The 25,105-nt window shown below is 46.3% G+C and overlaps 1 protein-coding gene across 10 annotated transcripts in view; it reads left to right on the forward strand.

The window, feature by feature from the left end:
- Positions 1-25,105, forward strand: part of PLCB1 (phospholipase C beta 1) — a 3,004,223-nt gene that overhangs the window by 1,497,028 nt on the left and 1,482,090 nt on the right. For all 10 annotated transcript variants that reach the window (XM_069608284.1, XM_069608285.1, XM_069608286.1 and 7 more), the window contains exon 6: positions 12,686-12,739. In XM_069608284.1, coding sequence (XP_069464385.1) covers positions 12,686-12,739 — 54 coding nt within the window. The remainder of the gene's footprint in view (positions 1-12,685; positions 12,740-25,105) is intronic.

Here is a 25,105-nt window from a genome sequence, read left to right on the forward strand (position 1 = left end):
TCCATGTGGCTGAATGGGTTACTTGGTAGGGCCTTTTGGCTGTGGAGGCTGACCATAACGCACATGATTGGGGATTGTGAGGACCTGGGTGCAGGGGGACATGAGTGGGGGCCTGGTGGAGGGTGCCCCTGGATGCTGGGGGGTGGGGGTGGTGGGAGACATGAGTGGGGGCCTGGTGGAGGGTGCCCCTGCACTGCTGGGGGGTGGGGGTGGTGGGAGACATGAGTTGGACATGAGTGGGACCCTGGTGGTGCTGCCCCTGCACGGCTGGGGGGTGGGGGTGGTGGGAGACATGAGTGGGGGCCTGGTGGAGGGTGCCCCTGCACTGCTGGGGGGTGGGGGTGGTGGGAGACATGAGTGGGGGCCTGGTGGTGCTGCCCCTGCACTGCTGGGGGGTGGGGGTGGTGGGAGACATGAGTGGGGGCCTGGTGGAGGGTGCCCATGCACTGCTCGGGGGTGGGGGTGCAGGGGGACATGAGTGGGGGCCTGGTGGAGGGTGCCCCTGGATGCTGGGGGGTGGGGGTGGTGGGAGACATGAGTGGGGGCCTGGTGGTGCTGCCCCTGCATTGCTGGGGGGTGGGGGTGATAGGGGCCATGAGTGGGGGCCTGGTGGAGGGTGCCGCTGGATGCTGGGGGGTGAGGGTGATAGGGGCCATGAGTGGGGGCCTGGCGGAGGGTGCCCCTGGATGCTGGGGGGTGGGGGTGGTGGGAGACATGAGTGGGGGCCTGTTGGAGGGTGCCCCTGGATGCTGGGGGGTGGGGGTGGTGGGAGACATGAGTGGGGGCCTGGTGGTGCTGCCCCTGCACTGCTGGGGGGTGGGGGTGATAGGGGCCATGAGTGGGGGCCTGGTGGAGGGTGCCCCTGGATGCTGGGGGGTGGGGGTGATAGGGGCCATGAGTGGGGGCCTGGTGGAGGGTGCCCCTGGATGCTGGGGGGTGGGGGAGGTGGGAGACATGAGTGGGGGCCTGGTAGAGGGTGCCCCTGCACTGCTTGGGGGTGGAGGTGGAGGGAGACATGAGTGGGGGCCTGGTGGTGCTGCCCCTGCACTGCTGGGGGGTGGGGGTGATAGGGGACATGAGTGGGGGCCTGGTGGAGGGTGCCCCTGCACTGCTGGGGGGTGGGGGTGGTGGGAGACATGAGTGGGGGCCTGGTGGTGCTGCCCCTGCACTGCTGGGGGGTGGGGGTGATAGGGGACATGAGTGGGGGCCTGGTGGAGGGTGCCCCTGGATGCTGGGGGGTGGGGGTGGTGGGAGACATGAGTGGGGGCCTGGTGGAGGGTGCCCCTGCACTGCTGGGGGGTGGGGGTGGTGGGAGACATGAGTTGGACATGAGTGGGGCCCTGGTGGTGCTGCCCCTGCAGGTGGTGGGAGACATGAGTGGGGGCCTGGTGGAGGGTGCCCCTGCACTGCTGGGGGGTGGGGGTGGTGGGAGACATGAGTGGGGGCCTGGTGGAGGGTGCCCCTGCACTGCTGGGGGGTGGGGGTGGTGGGAGACATGAGTGGGGGCCTGGTGGTGCTGCCCCTGCACTGCTGGGGGGTGGTGGGAGACAGGAGTTGGATGTGAGTGGGGGCCTGGTGGAGGGTGCCCCTGGATGCTGGGGGGTGGGGGTGCAGGGGGACATGAGTGGGGGCCTGGTGGAGGGTGCCCCTGCACTGCTGGGGGTGGGGGTGGTGGGAGACATGAGTTGGACATGAGTGGGGCCCTGGTGGTGCTGCCCTTGCACTGCTGGGGGGTGGGGGTGGTGGGAGACATGAGTGGGGGCCTGGTGGAGGGTGCCCCTGCACTGCTGGGGGGTGGGGGTGGTGGGAGACATGAGTGGGGGCCTGGTGGTGCTGCCCCTGCTCTCCTGGGGGGTGGGGGTGGTCGGAGACATGAGTGGGGGCCTGGTGGAGGGTGCCCCTGCACTGCTGGGGGGTGGGGGTGCAGGGGAACATGAGTTGGGGCCTGGTGGAGGGTGCCCCTGGATGCTGGGGGGTGGGGGTGGTGGGAGACATGAGTGGGGGCCTGGTGGAGGGTGCCCCTGCACTGCTGGGGGGTGGGGGTGGTGGGAGACATGAGTGGGGGCCTGGTGGTGCTGCCCCTGCACTGCTGGGGGGTGGGGGTGATAGGGGACATGAGTGGGGGCCTGAGGAGGGTGCCCCTGCACTGCTGGGGGGTGGGGGTGCAGGGGGACATGAGTGGGGGCCTGGTGGAGGGTGCCCCTGCACTGCCGGGGGGTGGGGGTGGTGGGGGACATGAGTGGGGGCCTGGTGGTGCTGCCCCTGCACTGCTGGGGGGTGGGGGTGATATGGGACATGAGTTGGGGCCTGGTGAAGGGTGCCCCTGCACTGCTGGGGGGTGGGGGTGCAGGGGGACATGAGTGGGGGCCTGGTGGAGGCTGCCCCTGCACTGCTGGGGGTGGGGGTGGTGGGGGACATCAGTGGGGGCCTGGTGGAGGCTGCCCCTGCACTGCTGCGGGTGGGGGTGGTGGGGGACATGAGTGGGGGCCTGGTGGAGGCTGCCCCTGCACTCCTGGGGGTGGGGGTGCAGGGGGACATGAGTGGGGGCCTGGTGGTGCTGCTCCTGCACTCCTGGGGGGTGGGGGTGATAGGGGACATGAGTGGGGGCCTGGTGGAGGGTGCCCCTGCACTGCTGGGGGGTGGGAGTGCAGGGGGACATGAGTGGGGGCCTGGTGATGCTGCCCCTGCACTGCTGGGGGGTGGGGGTGATAGGGGCCATGAGTGGGGGCCTGGTGAGGGAGCCCCTGGATGCTGGGGGGTGGGGGTGATAGGGGCCTGGTGGAGGGTGCCCCTGGATGCTGGGGGGTGGGGGTGGTGGGAGACATGAGTGGGGGCCTGGTGGAGCGTGCCCCTGCACTGCTGGGGGGTGGGGGTGGTGGGAGACATGAGTTGGACATGAGTGGGGCCCTGGTGGTGCTGCCCCTGCACTGCTGGGGGGTGGGGGTGGTGGGAGACATGAGTGGGGGCCTGGTGGAGGGTGCCCCTGCACTGCTGGGGGGTGGGGGTGGTGGGAGACATGAGTGGCTGCCTGGTGGTGCTGCCCCTGCACTGCTGGGGGGTGGGGGTGGTGGGAGACATGAGTGGGGGCCTGGTGGAGGGTGCCCCTGCACTGCTGGGGGGTGGGGGTGGTGGGAGACATGAGTTGGACATGAGTGGGGGCCTGGTGGTGCTGCCCCTGCACTGCTGGGGGGTGGGGGTGATAGGGGCCATGAGTGGGGGCCTGGTGGAGGGTGCCCCTGGATGCTGGGGGGTGGGGGTGCTGGGTGACATGAGCAGGTGTGCAGGGTAGTCCCCTGTGGTGTCGGCTGCCTGCAGGGGCCGTGGAGGGTGTACAGGGAATACCTGGGAGCACACAGCCAAATCGCGTGTGGAATTTCCCGCGTACCCCTGTCATACACGTACCCAGCCAAATCGCGTGTGGAAATTCACGGCCACGTACCCTGCCAAATCGTGTGTGGGACTTCCCGCGCACCCCTGAGATCCACGTACCCAGCCAAGTCGCGTGTGGAAATTCCCGCGCACGTACCCGGCCAAATCGCGTGTGGAACTTCCCGCGCACCCCTGAAATCCACGTACCCTGCCAAATTGCGTGTGGGACTTCCCGCGCACCCCTGAGATCCACGTACCCAGCCAAATCGCGTGTGGAAATTCCCGCGCACGTACCCGGCCAAATTGCGTGTGGGACTTCCCGCGCACCCCTGAAATCCACGTACCCTGCCAAATCGCGTGTGAGACTTCCCGCGCACCCCTGAGATCCACGTACCCAGCCAAATCGCGTGTGGAAATTCCCGCGCACGTACCCGGCCAAATCGCGTGTGGAACTTCCCGCGCACCCCTGAAATCCACGTACCCTGCCAAATCGCGTGTGAGACTTCCCGCGCACCCCTGAGATCCACGTACCCAGCCAAATCGCGTGTGGAAATTCCCGCGCATGTACCCGGCATAATCGCGTGTGGGACTTCCCGCGCACCCCTGAAATCCACGTACCCTGCCAAATCGCGTGTGAGACTTCCCGCGCACCCCTGAGATCCACGTACCCAGCCAAATCGCGTGTGGAAATTCCTGCGCACGTACCCGGCCAAATCGCGTGTGGAACTTCCCGCGCACCCCTGAAATTCACGTACCCTGCCAAATCGTGTGTGAGACTTCCCGCGCACCCCGGAATATACGCACATGTTATTTTTCAGTCAGCGGGTGTCCGTGTTTGTGGGTACCCCTTTGCACGTCATTTGTCCTGGAGGGCCACAGTATAGGACATTCATCATGGCTGTATATAGGTGCTATTTGTTGGCGCACCTTTTGGCGCACATTTATTACAGGCGCAGAGACGCTACCGCCTGCTTTCTTGTGGCGGTCGTGTTTGTGCCTGTGCGCTGGTTTGACCGTGCGCTTTTTTGCCCTATTCGATTCCATGAATACGTGTTGTAGGCGAGCGTGTGGGCGTTCCACGCACTTGCACCCTGTACTTCCCCTGTGACGCCCACATTTTGGCAAGTTGTTCCCCATTCCGAGTGTTACGCCCCGTGTTCCGCCTACTTTTGGTGTGTGCGCTGCGCTATGTGCGATTTTCGCTGTGGCCTGTGCGATTTTCGCTGTGACCTGGCGCACGCCGTTAAATGGCCTGTGCGCCTACGTGCACCGCGCACTTTTTTAGCGCACATCCAATGGTTTTCTCGCGCACGGCCTTCCATGATTCGATGTGCGCTGCTTTTCGTGCGATTTTCACACTTGCACTGCGATTTTCGCTATTCCGCTGCGAATCGCACGTTTTTGGCCACTTGCGCCGCGCTAATTATTCCATGAATCGGCTTGTTAATGTACAATGCAAAATTTTCACATAGCCCTTGCATCATTGAACCAGGAATCAAAAATAAACATTTCTAAGTGCAATTCACTTGCGGTTATTTTTCTCTGCAAGGAAAGGGCCTTGCTATGCTAGATTTCAAAGTGTTCTTTCTTTGCGATAACATAAGCTTCAAAACAGTTGGTAACTATTCACCACCATGTGGAAACTGACCTTGAGCTGCTAACAAATCTTGGCAGAAACCAAACTTCTATTACATTTGAATTTTGTCACATGGACAAAAATAGAATATATAAACACAGATATGCACATTTATGATTTCACTGTACAGCACCTAAAAATGAATTATGCTCCACCCCACACTTTCTATCATTAAGCATTCACTCATTGGCACGCTCCTCAAATTAACTGAACATAAATAATCTTTAATCGTGTGTGTGTGTCCTGAACTGCTCACTACCCCAGAACTCTTTATCTGGTCCACTACATTTGTGCTTTGAACATGCCCATGGAGTGCTCTGTAAGCCTTTCTCCCAGAGTCAGCCAAAGGATAAGGCTCACAAGACTGTAAACTCTCTGACAACTGCCAGCCCAGGAACCACAGAGAGAGGGTGACAGCCCCAGTCCTCCCTCCTGCCAGCCTTTTAAAACCCTATGAGCTAAGCCTGCCCGTGACATAAGTTGCACCTATGAAATGTAGGAGTGCCAGCCATTTTCTGTGATGCAACATATCACAGAACCACCTCCCATTTCGTCAATCACCCTCCAGAAAGTTCTGGTACATGTGACCAGCCTGCCTGCTTAATAAGGATTGTGAAAGTAAAATTTCTACTGTGCTCTGTTCTTCCTGTTCCACAACGTGAACAAAGAGCCTTCTTAGATCGCCTGCAAAAGATAATTTTCCACATTTACTTACTTGCTTGAAATAACCCTGCATAGCACATTCAAACATTACACAATACATTTATCAAATTGCACCAAAGCTTGCATACAAGAGCCATGGACTGGTTTGCGCAGGACATATGAAATGCATGTTAGAAGTTAGAACAGTAAAGTTTAGTAATCATTAGTAATTAATACATGTTAGTATATTCCCCATTGCAATCCAGTTCATCAGCAAAATGCTGGCATGTGCTGTATGCTTTACAAACTGACATACGCTCTCACTAAGAATAGGATCAACTATCATCCCTGTTGAAACGTGGAGCCCTAGTGGAAATTCAGACCTTTGCTAAAATGTGCATGTTGAAATGTGTAGCCCTAGTTGAAATTCAGAATACATTTCCCTACCAAGCAAAAATAGATGCAATAAAACGGACCATCGATGCAGGGCGCACTACCACAAACAACCCCTTGAATCCCCAGACATCAGCACTCCATCAACCACCACAACACTCAATCGATTTTAACCAGTAAGCAAGGAAGGTTTTTACAAACAAATAAAAGACACCAACATGGCCCAGTGCCCCATGGATTATTGTATTGTATGGTACTTGTCATTTGTATAGCACACATTTTACAATTATTAAAATCTCAATGCAGTGTAAATGGGAACACCCTCGGATGACAAGTGTTTTGGAGGTCATGGAGCAAAATTGTGATGCATGTGTTCATTTGGCCATAAAACGCTTAGCACGGCTGGCCTGACTCCACTATAGAAGCAAGCCTTGCAGTCAGGCATGTGGATGGGTGCTGAGATGAGCTGGGGTCGCATCCGTGCTGGAGACTTGCTATGTGTTAAGTGTGTCTATATTTGTCATAGATCTGGGTTGTATTCTCCTGTCAGAGGTGAAGAGGCGTAGTCTGGTGTAAGCAGGCAGAGAGTTTATGTGAACAGAATTACCACATTCTTGTCGTAGTCCTTGCTGTATACTGATGTGTGTGGATAGCCATGCCTGCGGCCAGTGGAGGTGTATTATACATACCGTGCTGCCATTGGTGGCACTTTGTTGTCAGGGAACCTGCTCAGATTCAGCCATAGATTAAAGAGCACATGGGGAAAAACCTACATTTGAGATTCAAGAGTACCTGGACAAACACCTTAACTTAGGACACTTGAGCAGTGGGAGAAAATGCCTACATTTGAGACTTAACAGTAGATGCAGAAACACCTAGATTTGACATTCAACTTCACATGGAGAAACATCTACATTTGAGATCCAACATTACATGAAGAAACAACTAAACTTGGGACACTTGAGCAGTGGGGGAAAACACCTACATTTGAGATTCAAAAGTACATGGAGAAACATCTACATTTGAGACACTTGAGCAGTGGTAGCAAACACTGAAATGTGTATATCTGCAGTGTTGTCAGTACAGTTCATATCTAAACTGTTGCTTACTGTTTTTTTTTTCTTTGACAGTTGTGTGGATCCAAATTAAGATGTGGTCAGGTTTTATATGTTACGGTGAAAGAATTAGAATTTAAATATTTTTTTCATAAAACACATTTGTAAGTTGACGCCATTAAGAGTGCTGAATCTTACTGCACTATGATTATTCCTGGGATAATAACATTAGTGGACAAGACATAGATGTTAATATGTTTTTATCCTGTAGGACCTGAGTGAGTTTATTTGCAATGTATTGGATTGGGAAGAGTCAGAGCTTAGGTTGGCACACTCAGTTCTATGTATGTTTTTAAACAATCAGATGCTCTATTCTGAACCAGTGTTACATAGTTGTGGGAAAAAAAGAGTGTTCTATTTTTCAATCATGTTGTGATGGCCTGAACTTTAAAGGCAAATCTGTCCTCGTCTAACTCACCCGTCTGCCATTTGGTTTCCATATGTCTCGTCCTTTATTTTGAAAGCGTAGTTCACTGTCAAACATGTTATAGTCCCTTTAAAGTTAGTGACTGTTTTGTTTCTGCATAAGTGGTGCCAGAATATCGAGGCTTTATATGTTTTCCTGCTTAAGCACTTTCACTACTTTGTTAGGGTTATCACCAGTGGTGTGTTCAAGGACACGATAGTCAAATATCTGGTGTAAAGTATCATAGTGTACCTTTATCATGGCTCTGATGGGGACATACCTCTTTGGACATGATTGTTGTGTTGTGGTCCATGAGGAATTGATATATTACAACGTTAAGCAATTTCCTTTGGATGATACTGAGGATAGTGACGTGGTTTTTCTTGGGGTAGATCTGGGAAATTCCACCTCAAGTTCCCTCTCACTTGTAGTTTCCAGGGAGGAGGGTATCCTGGGGTATAGTAAAGCTGTTTGAGAATCAGGTTTTGGCAATGCCTAGTATTACAATATTGAATTCCTTAATGACCTGGTGGAGGTATACACATTTCTTTATGGTGTATTTATCATTGTGAATGCCTATTGTTATATTATGTAGAGAATTAGTCCCTAAAATGGGGCTCCTAGAAACTAGTTAAGAGTTCTGATATGGTCTCCTGCCTGAGGACTGGGGTATTGGGTGCAGTGGCCATGGGAGACAGGTGCCATCACTTGTGGCATGATAAAGAGCATGGTTTGGGTGTACCATGGTCAACCCCACCAAAGCACTGTCTTTTGGTAAGGGATAACCATATTATTGACAAGTCTGCATGTGATCCTTTAATGGTCTACTAGAGTGTTTCTATGCCAAAAAATGTTTCAGCACCTGCAATGCACAATTGCTCACAGACAAAAAGCAATTAAATTAGGAAAAAAATATATACATGGCTCCAAAAGCTGTACATGCACCAGATTGGCCGCATCTGAGGGGTGCGCAAGCAGTTGATTCTGTGGCACTCAGGCCACATATCTAAAATCCAAGATAGCAGCTGAGCTTAATATTGGCTTGGTCAGCCCCACCATGCTGAACATCAGAAGGCTATTTCACTGAGATTCAAATCACCACCCAATCCCATTGAATCAATCACATGGCCACACTAATGACCTTCAGGGCTTCCCATAAGAGCTGGAGATATTTGGAGCACTGTGTGAGTGTTTGGATGTGGTGAAGGGGATTTAGTGTTGGAGGCAAATGCAGGTGAAGATTGAGGTGGGGTAAGAGGAAGGAGTGTGGAGAAAGGTTGAGGGAGGGAGAAGGAGGAGCTGCTAGGTGGAACATGCAGATGAGATGTTTGGAAAGTCATCAGGCATGAGGCGGTAAAGTTTAATGAGGTAGTGGTTGAAGAGGACATCTGAAGGAAGGAAGTGAAGAGTATTGAAATAGTTCGAGGTGACATCAAGAGGAAGGAGTTGGAGAGTAATGATGAGGTTGTTAGAGGACACATCAATGAGGAAGTTAGAGCAATGACAGGTGCAGAGAACGAGTAGGAAGAGGAAAAGGCTTCTTTCAAGTTTGAAAGAAGAGAGTTAAGAAAGTTTGGAAATACATGTATGTTACATTATGTAGAGGAGATTGAAGTGGAGAAAAAGGATAGAGAAAATGTAGAGGAGAGGATTCCATATTTTGATGATTCTCAGTGATGGCTGGTCACATGGAGATGGCCATTGTGAGAATCCCGAAGTTGTCTCATGAACTATTCCCTGGTGATCTGTCATCCAGGTGGCCAGGACACAGCCATTGCTGTTGGATCCAGTTCCTTGGGGTGGACCAGTGTGGGAGGATCAGCTGGATGAGAGGTCTTTGGAGAGTGGAAGTTATGACACGTTTTCCCCATCCTGCCCAATAGGATACCCTACCCCCCTTTTCCAACACAAATACTTTCTCACACCGTGAATGACAACGGACTAATACCAGTGCCATTTACCTGACATGTCCCAATGCAAGGGTCAGGTGAAGTCAGGCAATTGCCGACAAGTGCACACACCTGACTGCCCTTTCCCTTCCCCACTGTGATAAAAGGCAGATCCCAGGAGCACACTTTGAGCAAGGCCGAATGCACAAGGAAGCAGCTATTCCAGGAAGGCAGTTCAATCAGAGGAGAAATGCGGCAAGACCTGAAAGGATGTCAATGAGGTATTTGCCCTTGCCCTTTTCAACCCAGACCCACAAAGCCTCTGACAAAAGAAACATAAAACCGGGAATCGCAGCTGGCAAATGGTGTGACAGATATCAGCAGTACATGCAACCCTCTGACATTAATAGCCCGGGCAGGAAGACTCAGTTGCCATCGTAGTGCTGTCCTTGACTCTAGTGGAAAAAGAAACACCAAAAAATTCAGCTCAGCCAGTGAGTTGGAAGAACCTGATAGTGGGCCGGGATGTGTTAGGCTCAAGGTTGCAGTAGCAACATTAAGAAGATTAAGACACAGAGGTCTTTTGCGAACGAACTTGGTACCATAGATAGAGTGGTCCGACGCCATGTGGGCGCTCATTCAAAGGTCTCTGACTGATACCCCTCTACTGAACAAGGAAAGTATTGAAGTAAAAGATAGTGAAACTACAAGGCAGCAGGGCGGGCATGAAATGTCAAAGTGGTGATACAAGGGTCAAGCCAAACCCCTTGTACAATTGAAAGTCATTGGCCCTCACTACAACTCATGCGGTAGCCGTGCCCGTATTAAGGGAATGGCTGCCGCCGGAGTTGTTCTTTTTCTGGCACCCGCGAATGGGCAATAACCGGGTCATGCCGAGTTTGGCGGATGCAGTAATTGCCATTCACGGGTGCCGTTATGGCCGGCCTCCCGATCCCCATTCTGCCCCATAGGGCAGAATGGGGGTCGGGAGCATGGTTGAACTGGCACCGTTAATAACGGTGCTTGTGCAATCATGAGTTCTGCTCGCGGGGTGGCGGTATGCACGCCTGGTCAGGCGTGCAGTCCGGCACCCACGAGCAGAACTCGTAGTGTGGTGGAGAGGTAACAACGGTGCCGGTAGCACTACCGGCATCGTTGTTGCCTTTCCACCACACTCATAATGAGGCCCATTGATACGTTGTGGCAATTGTGAACCGTGGAAAGTGTGAACCTGACTAAGGGAATTGTGGAACAGGCCATTGCGCCAGGCAGAGGGAAACGGCATGCAAATTGTGATGGTGTGAACAAACACGCACTTGCCATTATCTAAATAGAGTGACCCAGCAAGACGTGATCTCCCTTCGGAAGTCTTTGTTTAAATCTGGCAAGTGCTGTGAAAGGTCTGAGCCCGGCTGAGGGGAACCCAACTATAATATGGTTGTTTAAAAGGACATTCAGGCTCTTGAATATCACAAATAAAGGAATTGTGATTGAAAGGCGATAGTGAACCCGACGGAGGGACATCAAAAGAGAAGTTGTGAAGAGTTTAAGTAAACAACAATGTGACAACAAATAGGAACCCGATTGAGTGATGTCAACAGGGAATGTTTGGTCTGAGCCCGATTGAGGGAGGCTTACCTCTTTATGTATGTTTTCTAATGGTAAAATAACAAAATTGACAAATGTTTTTGACTGACCGATACAGATATATATATAGCAGAAACTAGGACATCTCCCACGACCTATTTGTGCAAAAGGTGGATAGCTATTTTTGGAATTTGTATGTTGGTCTTACCTTCTTGTCCTCATCTACAAAAAAAGGACTCACTTTGCTCATTATGTTCACCTTACTTTGATACCATGCCTTCCTTACAGCATCCAAGTAAGAGGTGTCCTTATTCCCGGGTTTTGCCGAGAGTACAATGGTTAGTCAGACAGGCCACTGATAGCATATAGGGCCCTGTCAGGTTGAAAGGCTGTGTGTGAACCCTTCTTCTTGCAGATACAGCTGTATTGCAAAACATGTATTACTTTTACAAAATAGAAATAGTGAGCCTGGAAACCATGGGGACAACCATCCGTATAATGTGGATGGGGTGTCTAGCACAAACAGCTGTGTGATTTTGTTTGAGGAAGATTGAAACCAGTTTAGCACATCCATAGAGTTGATGGTGGAATTGGAAAGCTGGTTAAAATAACAGAATGATCCACCATGCCACAGAGCGGTCTAAACGTCCCAAAGGTAGATCAGCAGTGTTTATGGTTATAAGAATGTCATACATCACTTCTACATGTGGAGTCTTCATTTTGTTAAGCCTGATATGTGGCTGTGGGATAAGCCCTTGTTTAATTAGTCACCCGCTGTTGTATAACACACAGTAGCTTCATCAACTAGACAAACAATAGAGACAGTATTTATAAGGCACACATTTACAAGAAATGTTGAAGTAAGGTATGCCTTTTTTTCGGAAAGCATCCTACTCTTCCTTTTCATTTAATAGACAAGAAAAAAAGCATTGCCTAAATTGTAGGTAAATGTCTCTTTTGTAAATGGCAGTACTTATTCCTTACCAACAGACCAATGGTGGAAACAGCGCAACTGGGTTTGTAAAGTTGTCAATCCCTTAAGCAAGGTGATATGGTCTTCTTTAACCAATTATTTGGAACTTATCGGGCCGCTGAGAGATGATGCTGTCAAATGTAAGATTATTATTCTATTTACATTCTAATTGATACATATGTTTATGTCACTCGTGTTTGTTGAGAACCAATATGCTGTTTGGTTTCTAAGGTGGAAATACAACAAGCTAAGTATCATTTCACAACGTTTGGAAGAGGCCTTATTTCTTTACGAAAAATGATTTTTGGGAACTGAAATACTACCCCCAGAAATATTTCCTATCTCATTTGGAATAGTGCACATCTTTCCCATCTCATTTTCATAGGTTGTTTCTGTTGTTGAATGTGAGTAGTGGGTTCAAATCCTATTTCTACCAAAATTGCTAATATCACTTATGAAGGTCTAGTCTGTGGCCTTACCATAAATAACTGTGAAGATAAGTCAGTATGGATAGCCATAGATATATGTTAGACATATTTTACATTCTCATCGTTATCTCCGAATATCCCTTTGAGACTCTGCTAATTAAACTTTGGTGTCATTGAAAATATGTTCCTTTTTATTTGACATTCAGGTTTTTAAAATATTCAATATGTTGTGTTCCTCTCTTCACAGTTATACAAAACTCAAGTTGCAAGCCACAGCCGATGGTCGTATTCCTGTGAAACAGTAAGTAGAAAAAATTGTATTTTTATTTGGAACATCCATTTTTTAAAAGTATCGGTTAGACAAAATGTTTTAGGAAATATAGAACATGTTTCTATTACAAATAGACTATGATGGCTAGATGCTGTCACATCGGTGTTCCTCTTTTCGTGAGTTTGCTACAAGAGTTCCCACTGAGGTAAACATCTCTGTTTTAGAGATGTTTTTTTATACAGTTTCTTTGCAGTGTGTATTCTTTCTCAATTTCTCGAGTGTCAAAATTAAGGTCCAGCTCTCCAAGCTAGGGGAAGTGAAAAATTCAATTGGTTATTCACAATGATCAAACAACTTGGAACTAGTCACGACTCAAATTCATAGGATGCAAATTGTTCTCATGCAATAATTGTGAAGATATCATGAAAACCTCATATTCTATACTCTTTGGTGGTGTACAAAGCCAGCAGTATAAACGATATTCAGTTAAATACTTGTTGTATTACATTTGCTTCTGTTTAATAGTATGGTTCACTTTTGAAATGTACATGATTGTCTCAACAATTTAAAAACATTGCCACATTATTTTCTATTTGGAAATCTTGTTTTAGGCATTAGTTGTTATGATTTACTTTTTATTCTCAATACTGAACGAATGCTTGTTTTTTAATGAAAACATCTATGTTTAGTAATAATGCTGAATGTTCAATATGAATGACACTGTGTAAATATATACTATATTCACTGTGGGAGCCATTTTGTAAGAGGTGGTAAGTGCATGCACGGCACTGCCAATGTCAGCAATTACAAGGCATCATCCACTTGGTTGTGAAAGGGAAAGGTGACAGGGTAGCCTACCATCATCCTGTACTAACACAACACAAGAAAGCCTTGCTGATTAATAGATTTTCAAAAGCGCCGTTGGAACACCATCTTTGCCTGTAGATCCCATGGTATGCAGACACATTAGTTCCCCCACAATGCTCCAGCTCACCTTTGTTAAATCTTTTAAGCATACTGAAAAATATCAAAAAAAATACAAACAAGCTTTGTCTATTCAGTGACATGTAATGTTGGAAATTGATGTAATGATCTTCCACTTCGTAAAAAGAAAATAAGGATTCAAATGGTTCCTTGGTCTCGTTGATCTGCATCTGAAATTCCAAGCTGGCACTACCAAATGAAAACCTCAGTACAACCCATCTACGGCCATTTTATGGAAGTAGGAATGTAATTTGACAAATGTGAGGATGCCAAAATCCAGCTGACAATGGATATGTGGACCAGTGGTCCAGTCCCACATGCCATGACCATCACCAGACATTGGGTCACCTCTCACCATACACTGGGTCACTTTTCTCTATGTTTATCATCAGGAAAGCCAAGGACAGCAACCATATAATGCCATGTGCCTGCCTTTTTTTGGAAGGGTCTCACAGAACGTTCCACAGGGAAGATCATCTCTCGGATAAAGTAATGGAGGTACTTGCCCACGAGCATGGCTTACAAGTGGGCTTCTCAGCAGCCAGCAAGAGCTCAAATAAGTGCTTTAAATAAGTAATAACACAAATAAATGTCAGAGCCAATATATTTCCTTATGTGCTGGGTGACATTCCCACTGGCCGCTGAAGCTGCCACCAACTGCTGCTCCCCACCTTTCAAAGTATTTGGGGTGGAGCTGCAACTCTGACTGGCTCATAGAGGTTGATGAATGCACAATCCAAAAAAAGGTGCGATTTACAAATATCCAATCCACATAACAAGAAATTACATTGCATAGTACTTACGTCTTGTGATGAACCAGGAATAAGACGTGGACACAGAGGACTCATGGTGTTTGACAAAAACTTTTATTCAATGAAAAAGGGGTTGGAAAATGCGTCACTTTCCCTAACTTAGGAGGTATTTCCTTACCTCAATCAAAGAACGAAGGGCTTGTCATGTGTCAAGATGTCCAAATCAAAAATGTCCTGTGTACCAAATCCTATCCTATCTCTCACACTATAAAAGTAACTCTATGGTGCTAAAGTGAACACATGTTCAAGTTCACCAAAAAGGCGTAAATCGAATATAAGTGCCAAATAAATAAGGTTCACAGTTACAGGGAATCACTCTCTTTCCCAGGTTTCTCTCCACAAAAACAAAAGTTCAAAAAAATAATCAAGTTCTTCGTAGATCGAGAGGATAACTCCCCTCCTCATGATGTTGCAGCTTATTCCAGGGGAAATGTCTTCCTTCCCCAAGTCCTTCTTACATTCAACGTAATTCAAAAATCCTAAGGACATGAATCTTCCTTGGGATTGTCTAACTCAGACAACACCTGCCATACTCCCCTGCCAAGTTCTTTCATATAGTTCCTTGATACAATTTGGGTGTGGGTCCCAGACTTGCAAAACACCTGGTATACACCTCTGCCAGGTTCCCTTTCACATTCACTGTAGTCCACTTCACCCATTTGGCTTTGCTTGGTATAGTCTCCTGCAAGGACCTGCTTTCAACATGCATTTCCTTTCAGTCTTTTCTGCCACACGGTTTTATTCTATAATGTGGTTATGGGTCAAAGACCTTTTTCTTGGATTCCACACTGTTTTCCTTGCATGTATTTTATAATGTGGCTATGGGTCTCAGACCGTTTTCCATAACTTCTTAGGTTATAATCAAATGTCTCAGGGGCCCTGTTATCTTGCTCAGGCTTCCCCCAGTGCTCCTACTGTTTTTAATTTCACATACATGGTATACCCTCCAAATTGCCCCAGCTGCCCTGTCTCGGTAGACTCACCGGTTCTCAGCAATGGCTGTGGGGCCCTTCGTGCCTCTCTTGTCAGTCTGTGGCTTGTCGTTGGGACTGCAGAGTTCTTTGTTCGCTCCTCTGCTTCCACCACACCTCCGGCTCCCATTGGCACCTTCTTCTCTTCTCGTTTTCTCTGTGGCACTGCTTCAATCCACAAGCCTCTCTGCACAGTGTTCCCAGGCCTCCCATAACTTGGCAAGACCGTCTGCTTCTTCACATTTCTCCGACCCGCATCAGAAGCAGAGAATTGGTTGTTCTCACACCAGCTGGGTAAGAAGACAAACTCCATGCTTCTTTTCCCAGCATGGTTTCAAACCATTTTTCAATAAAGGTAGCAGGCGCCCATCTCCAGAAAGAACATGGCATGATAACCTGTTCTGTGGGTGTTTCCACTTTGAGAGTTCACATCCATCGCTTTTTGCTCACTGTACCTTTCACAGATGTGAAATATCCATTTGCATTTCAGTCTTGGTATATCTGGGCAAGTGCTGGCCTGGTTCACGTCATTCCTGGAGGATCGTACTAAGACCCTCTCTATGCCACCTTTCCTCTCTGATCCTTGTCTCCTCAGTTGTGGAGTCCCTCAAGGCTCCTCCTTATCCCCAATCTTATTTAACATCTATATTTGTGCCCTTGTATGTATGATCCGCTCCTTCGGCGTCAGATGCTACTCATATGCAGACGACACCCAGATTTTGATTAGATTAGACCTTGATCAAGCTGAGGTGTCGTTGAGTCTGAGGGAGTATCTGGAAGCTGTGGGAGAATGGATGAATTGCTAATGGCTCAAATTAAATGGAGATAAAACTGAGGTGATGGTGGTGGGCTGTACCCCTGATCCTACACTTTGGGTGCCCTCCTCCTGGCCTGATTCTCTGGTCCCTTACCTGTTCCAGTGTGCAAGGTGAAAAATCTAGGGGTTATCCTCTCAACTACACTTAGTATGGACAAACAGATTACTGCAGTCTGTCAAACTGGTCATTTCCAGCTTAAGATTCTTAGGAAGGTTCTTCCTATGATTCCTGTTTCACTTCGTCCCCCGGTGGTGGCTGCATTGGTACTATCAAATCTAGATTACTGCAACTCAATACCTGGCCCAACCTAAGGTCCAGATGCAATGATTACAGCATTTGCAGAATCTTGCAGCACAGGTCGCTACTGGCTCCCCTTTTGGTGCACATATTACTCTGGTGCTCTGAGCTCTTCACTGGTTACCAGTGGCCCAACGGATTAAGTTAAAGGCTGTTTGTATTGTCCATCACGCCCTCCACAACCAGGGCGCTGAGTACCTACAAGCTAAGTTTTGTAGGTATCGTCGTAGCCGGAATCGCTGCTCAGACTCTGCAGGCTGTGTAGTGATACCAAAATATAAATGGGCCCGTGCCGGTTGGCAAGCCTTCCCAACTGCTGCGGCATATTTGTGGAATAAACTCCCGCTAGCCATAAAGAATATTTTGAACTATTTAACCTTTAGAAAGGTGGTTAAAACCTACTTCTTCTGATACTTAGTGTTGACTGAAGCTGTCTGTGTTATTTCTCCTAGCGTCAATATACCCTTGGGTGACCGTGAGCTTTACAAAAACCTTTAACATAACATAACATTTGTCCCGCCCACATGGGTAGTCCAGCACCAAAATGCTATGGCAATTCCCTTCTGAACAAGTGTACCAACAGCAACAAGTGTTGGGCGTCATCAGTGAGGTGGAGCTGTGCCTCTCTGAGCTCAGTGAGCAGTGAATCCACGACTGGGTTCACCTATGTAACTCAGGGTGACCAACTCCATGTCCCTTGCAAATATTTTTCAAAAAAAGCTAGCAGACGGCTCTCTCCAGAAACAACATGGCATGACATCTATTATGTGTTTTTTTCCCACTTTGAGAGTTTGAAGCCACGGCTTTTTGCTCAATGTTCCTTTCACAGATGGTAAATATCCATTTGAATATCAGTCTTTGTCCAGCGCCAAAATGCTATGGCAATTACCTTCTGAAAAAGAGTACAAACAGCAACCCCAAACACGTGTTTCAACCTCGTTGCGCCACACCAGTGAGGTGGAGCTGGGCCTCTCTAAGCACAGTGAGCAAGGGATCCACCTCTGGATGACCCTAGGAAACTTAGGGTGACTAAACCTAAGTACCTTAAACAATCAAAAATAGTCCATAGGCGCCCCTCTGTGAGATTTGCTCCAGTTATAGGCTTTATGAATCAGGGGTAATGTAGGTGACATTCTGAGATAATCAAGGGCATTACATGGTTTTCTCCCTTGCACGCTTTAGTGAATCATGCCCATTTTATTTAAAATGATCTTTCTGGATCAGGTAAATTTAAGTAGGACACCTCTCTGTTCTAGAGATATAATATCCTGCATCTTAATGTTCTTATAGCTGTGATGGACAAAGAAAAGGAATAGACCCTGCAGCATACAGTGGGCCTCATTATGAGTACAGTGGTATTTCAGCAGTATATTCACAGGTGGATTTAGCCCCGGAACAAATTCTGTCTGTTCTCAGTGGTAAATCTGCCCATGGTAATTCTGCTGGGGCTAATTCCACAGATTTAGTGCTTATTTTCTAAATGGCATAACTCCTCGTCAGAGTGGTGAAAGTGGCAGTAGTTCCATTACCCCCACTTTTTCCACTTACTGCCGTACTTGTAAGTGTACTCAATACAAACAATTGGGGGCACCGGGTCCATGGCGGGCCAGTCAGATGATTGACCCACGTGCGATGCAGGCACCAAAGGGAGGCTGAAAACAGGTACATAGTTGTCCTAACAACGTTGCAAAATATCAGTCTTGGGTTGATTAAGCTGTGTTTAAAGTATCACTACCCTCTAAGGCAAAGATAATTTCACGGAAAAAAAGGTTTGCATTTGGGTTAATTTGAATACCTATAATGCCTTGCTGTTCAGGCTTAGTACTGGATGTGAACTTCCAGACTTCAAGCGATGGCTACTAGGTGGCGTTGTGGAATGTTTGACTTGGCTCAAATGGACTACCCTACTTTCACATTTCAAGTGAAAGGAATTTTTCACACCTTAACTTTCTTGGTGTTTTGGATAGAGGTTAAGTTGTACCACCCATTGGAAGAGCAAATAATAATAATAATAAAGTATATGCCTCCCTCCCCCAGAAAGGAGCAGTGGCCCGAATGCGTGCTTTTGTAAATTTGGTGTAAATCTGTCCAGTATTTTTTTTTTTTTCTGGCCAAAAAGTAGGTATAAGAAAATGTGTGATATCTGGGTCTGGTCCATGGACTTACTTCCCTGTTCGGTCTGTGGACACCCCCTTGAACCAATCAGGATCCGGCGTGATGTACGCAGATATCGGGCATGCCTGCTGATTGGATGGTAAAAAGCGTGTGGTGCGTCAAAACATTTGAAACAGACGCCATGTTGGATTTAAAAACATATTAAACATATTAAAAAACACATTACAATTATCAAACAAATGAAACTATCTCTGGTGAAGGGAGGGGGGATGGGATGGGATATGAAAAAAACTTCAAATGTGATGTCTTGTGCAACAAATACTAAATACTGTCACAAAAGTTATAGAACACAGTCATCCGCCAACTGGAGGTAGTTCCGAGATCTATTAGTGCTCTCTAATTTTTACATGGAACTTCACTTATCTAAGTTTCGACCCGGTAGCATCTAGGGTTACAATAGCGCTGATGCCCGTCTTCCTCAGGACTGGACTGTCATTGACCATAGGTAGATAAATCTTCAAAAACCATCGTCAAGTTTGGTTTTTAACATAATTTAATAAAAGACATACATAAAACCAGTTAAAATGTTCTGCAAAACCTCTGTCCATAGACTCTCCAAATCTGTCAATAACGCCTATATATAAATGAAGAGCAAACATACCGTTCACTCATCTGTTGGGAGCACCGTCGGGTCATTATCCACCCTTATTCAGGGTTAATGCAGCTCATTAATTAGGCTCCATATTTGCTCATACAGCTATTGCTGATTTAAAATTCAATTGTTATGAGCATCTATAAGCATCTATAAAATCACAACCGCATGTTTAGGTGAGAGGCAAGGCATTACATTACTGTAAAATCGCCATGTCTCTCTACATCTTGTCATACGGTAGAGGCTTCTGTTACTATTTTACACGAGACATTACATCCTGTCTATTTCGGTGCCTTAGCCTCAAGGCACTTAAAACAGTTTTCATATATAGACGGACTCCAATCACAAAGTGTATCAATGTCTAGCTGCTGCGCGTATGTGATCGACTTCGCAGTCGAACACTAAAATCTGCCATGCCTCGTAAGATGCCATACCTTAGCTGCATCCATTAACGTTGGTACCCTGTATCACGTCTGTTGTTGTGAAAAGATGCTTTCAGTGGTCCTACCTCTATCCTTTCGCATGTCTGGCCAGAAACCCGGAAATGGAAAAGAGAAAAGGGCTACAACGTTCTGGTGCAGCACAGATTGGTCCTATCTCACTTTCAACCTTTAGAAACGCTGCAAATGGAATTGTACAACTGTGAGTGTATTCAAATGGCCACTCGTATTCACCAGATGGAATGGGATATGGCCATAAAAAGCACGAAATTGTGTCTTTATTGTTCTGATGTTAGCCGACATCCATGCATATTTCTACATTACAGGGTCAGCGAAAAGCAGTTTTTGGGTGGCTTATAGCTTTGGCACCACTCAATGAAACCGCATGAAATTTTGCAGTATCATTTTAGACCTGACCCTGAATGGTTTTGCAAAGTATGGTGCTGTTTCTCTAAGAGGGGGTACAATTAGAGAGGGGTTCCCAAAATATTTGAAAGGCTTATAAATGTAGTGCTGTTTGACAAATCTACACAAATGTTTGCAAAATGATTTTAGACCCAGATTTGAATAGTTTTGTTAAGTTTGGTGGGATTTTGTCGAGGGCGGAAAAATTAGAGGGGGTCTCAATATTTTTAGATGGCTTATAACTTTGTTGCTGTGTGACGAATCTGCACAAATGTTTTCAGAAGGATTATAGACCCAACTTTGAATGTTTGTGCATAGTCCAAATGGATGTTGGCAAGTGGGGGATTATATGACTATTTTTGAACGTACATTTTGACACTTTAAACATTGACGGATTTACAGCAAACTGGTGCAAAGAGCATCAGCAAGTACCCATCAGCATGGTTTTGCAAATGTGTCCGTGTTTTATTTTTTTGAAAAGTGTCATAATGTAGTTACAAAAATAGTGATGTACCTATGGAGACTGAGGTATAGAGGTATAACCTGTGGCCATGGGCAGTGGCCAGATTGTCCGGGTCACAGCCAAATGCCATCACATGGACAATCTGGTTACTGGCCATGACTACGTGGGACCGGCAAAAGGGTTGAAGAGGAAAGGGTGACCAGGGACCGGCTATGTGGTAAAGTTTTTCAAATTGGTATAGCTTTGAATGGGAAAAAAAATCTGCTCGTAGCTACAGCCTGAAGTGCTGGACCAGATTGCAGCAAACATTCGTGAGGAACATCAGCAAGGACATCAAAGCATGGTTTTGCAAATTTGTCCTGTGTTTTTTTTTTCTAAAGTGTCAACATTAAAGTACAAAAAATGCTGATATAATTTTGGTGTGTGGACAGTGGGCATGGCCCTCGGCAAGGACTAACGCTGACTCTGATTTACCTCTTTGGGAATGCGACATGGCCAAAGCCCTAGGTTTCAATGGAAAGAAAAAAATCTGCTGCGACTGCAGCCCGAAGTTCTGGACGGGATTGCAGCAAACTTGCACAAACAGCATGAGCAAGGACCTGAAAGCATGCTTTTGCAAATCTGTCCTGTGTTTTACTTTTTGAAATTTTCAATGTGTAAGTACAAAAAATAGTGATATAACTTTACTGCCTGGGTAGTGTGCCTGGCACTCGGCAAGGACAAATGTCTACTATGATTTGCCTATTGGGGAATGCAGCATGGCCGAAGCCCATGACCCATGGATTGTGGAGATGGGCCATGGCTACAAGACACGAGCTCTGGCCATTGGTCACAATATGAGGGTAAAGTGGACACTGAACTAGGATGCAGGGTGGGTGCAGTGGATAACGGGGGTGGTTTGGTGGGGCTGGGATCATGGTCGAGCAGCATGCCCTAGGCATTTCAACCATGACTTGCATCCCCAGCATGCACTGCTGATAACGACAAACATCGGTATGTGTTGCAAAAAATATGTATCTTAAAGGAGTTTTACAGTACTTTGATATTTGTTAAAAGAGGAACTATTAATAACATACACCTTGATTTAACCTCATGAAACATTATCATTCATAAAAATCTATGAAATTCACAGAAAGAGCTTTCTTAAAGGGACTTTATGGTTAATTTGCACTAATAAAAACCTTGAAATTCAGTGCAAAGACGTTGTTAAAGGTACATTTTGGTTAATTTACCTATTAAATTCAGTGAAAAAACTTTGTTAAACGGATTTATGGTTACAAATAAAACCAAAAAAACACAGAAATTCACCAGTATGTTAGGTTAACTAACCATGACTCACATCACCACGTACACTGCTAAGACTAACACCGAGGACATCAAAGATGACATTACTGATGATATTACATATGACATTAATTTAGATTAAAAGTCCCTACAAGTGATTGTGTTTATGATTTCGGTAACAAGATGTCAGAGGTGATTGGGAAACCTATCATAAACTACTTAATGCATTAAAGAATGTACTCATTTAAACAAAATCGTACATTGGAGTGTTGTTGTTAATACAGGAACCTAATCCACCATACAGCTATGCAATGGCTGCAGCATGCACCATAGGAGTACAACATGTTTAATCTGGTAATTTTGGATAGCAAAATAATGAATGATACCTTATCAGCGTTTTGCGTAATGTTAAACATGGAATAAATAGCTAATAATTCAAGACTTACTATATACTTGTGCTAGTACAAATAACACCTATGAAGACCCACCATGTATACAAATCAGAGGCACTTACAGGGACACTAAAGTAAGGAAGAAAGAAACAACATTACCAGAAAATGTCAAAAGCATTGAAGTTCATCATCATGTATACAAATGAAGTGTGTGTTTGAGGACCGATTTTTGCTTCATATATATGCACCATGAGCTGAGACCAAACCTTTAGGAAAGTACTTTAAGAACATACAAGAATGTTAACGTATACATCTATAGCACCTTTTCAATGTTCATACTTTGACTGGCAGTGAACAAAACCGCCTCGCTTAGATATATCAGTGAACAAAAACAGGTGTCCCAGATATGTGATGTCATTAGTGATATCATCAATGACACTTGTATGTCAGCTTTGATGTCCTAGGTGTTAGTCTTAGCAGTGTATGGTGGTGGTGCAAGTTATGGCTGTTTAGCTAACCATACCTGGTGGACTTCTGGGGGTTTTCATATATATATATATATATATATATATATATATATATATATATATATATATATATATATATATATATAATTACACGGCGAGGCCGTGGTTAAGTTGCTGTTTCCCACTGGACGAATCCATACCAAACTTTGCGACAGTATATGGGCCACTGTGATTTTTTTTGCAAAGTTTGGTGATGTTTGGTCCAGGGGAGGAAAAGTTATAGGGGGGTAGCCAAAAAGTATTTTGTCCCATAGACTGAATGGGGGAAAAACCTTGCGCACGCCTACAGCCCAAACTGCTAGATGCATTTTCACCAAATTTGCGACAGGAGCTTGGTCCCAAAAGCGTGCTTTTGTAAATTTGGTGCCAATCCGTCCAGTAGATTTTTTTTAAACAATCAAAAAGTATGTCTCAAAAAATTAGTGATATGTATGTCCTCTCCGCGGACACACTTCCCTGTTCGCTCTGCGGACAAGATACCGTAGAATCCGTAGAGTCATGTCCGCAGACATGTGACGCCTTCAATGATTGGATGTTGAACAGCGTGAAGTGCGTCAGATTCTTTCGCTGCGCCCGCCATCTTTCATTCGTGTTTTGGTGTACGCGGACATCGCCGCTAACACATATATAACAACTTCACCATTGCACTTGTTAAACTTATGAAATACTGTTTCAGAAGGTGAGGGTTAATGTGGCTGGGACGGCATGTGGCAGCAGGAAGTCAAAAAGTGGTGTTTTCTGGTCACCAAAGTCATACAGTAAATTGGAAGTTGCTGCCATTAAGTACAGGCGAAGAACCTGAATATCAACACACAGCGACGTACAACGTAGCACGTTACATTTTGAAATAATAAATTGGTTTTTAAAAGAAAACATTAACATTTTAGAATTTGTAAAGTACTTTTATTTCACAATAAATGGTCCGAGACCTTCGGACTATTCCCATTTTCAATCAAATAGTAACTTTGTTTCTTCAGTCGTCATCGAAAATGTTAATCGTGAGACGCATGTTGTTCTTTTTGCATACACAAAGTATTCGTTTTTGATAAATCTACCGCTTCAGTCGCACAGTGATTTCCAAGACGTCGGCATGAATTTCGGCCTACACCACCATGAAAGATGTTATGTTACTCCTAATGGCCACTACAGCATATGGACAGATGGGGCCGGCCCGGTCGTCCCACAAAACAGTGACGGTTAGGCAGCCGGTCACGAGAACGTGCATCTGGCATGCAAAGAAGCCATCACTTGGCATGTGGAATCCATGGCAATCACAGTACGGCAGAATGTAGCTGTTCGGAAAACGTAACAGAAAATACGTATCAATACCCAACCTTTACCAAACAATTTCAAAAAAGACAAAAAGAATGTGGAAACTGATACACAAATCGATGTGGTTATACATGACTTTTTAAAGAAATATTAGCTGTACTCCATTGTTAATGGCTGACTACGTATAAGTGTAGGAGCTGTGCAAGGGAAATGTTGAAGGTGGAAGTTTCTACATCAGTAAAACATGTATTTCCACACTGTCCACGCGGCATACATCTTATTGTTAAGTGTGTACGGATTCTCGGACACGTCACCGTGCTGTGCTCCAGCATATGGTCATGTGGCATTCCCTGCAAGGTGTGCAATGAAGTCAGATGTTACTTTACATTATGGTTACGTGCCACTACTAGAAACCGATGAACTTTAGTAAAAAAACTTTGTTAAAGGGACGTTATGGTTAAGTTGCGCTACTAAAAACCTATGAAATTCACTAAAAAAACGTTAACGGGACGTTATGGTTCGAAGTAAAACCGAAAAACCCTTGAAATTCGCCAGTTATGGTAAGCTAAGCAACCATAACTCACGCCACCACCGTGCACTGCTAAGCCTAACACCAAGGACATCAAAGATGACATCACAAATGTCATTGATGACATCACTGATGACATCACATGTCTGGCTCCCCCTTTTTTAGGTGGCCCATAACTTTCATGCTGTTAAACATATCAGCAGCAAACATTTCAAAAGACCCAACTGCAAATTATTTGGGAATTATTTGGGAATGTTGGGTGTGGAATTTTCAAGAAGTGGGGAAAGGTATGGGGAAAGTTATGGCAGGGTCCAAAAAGTTTGAAATCCCTGTTAATTTGAAAGGGGAAATCCTTTCTGTCACACCTGCATCCTGAGCCACTGGATGGGTTTTCACCAAAATGTCACGAGCAGTGTCATCCTCATTCTGAAATAA

This window comes from Ambystoma mexicanum, chromosome 4q (assembly GCF_040938575.1).
Source record: "Ambystoma mexicanum isolate Mex_15411 chromosome 4q, UKY_AmexF1_1, whole genome shotgun sequence".
NCBI classification, from domain to species: domain Eukaryota; kingdom Metazoa; phylum Chordata; class Amphibia; order Caudata; family Ambystomatidae; genus Ambystoma; species Ambystoma mexicanum.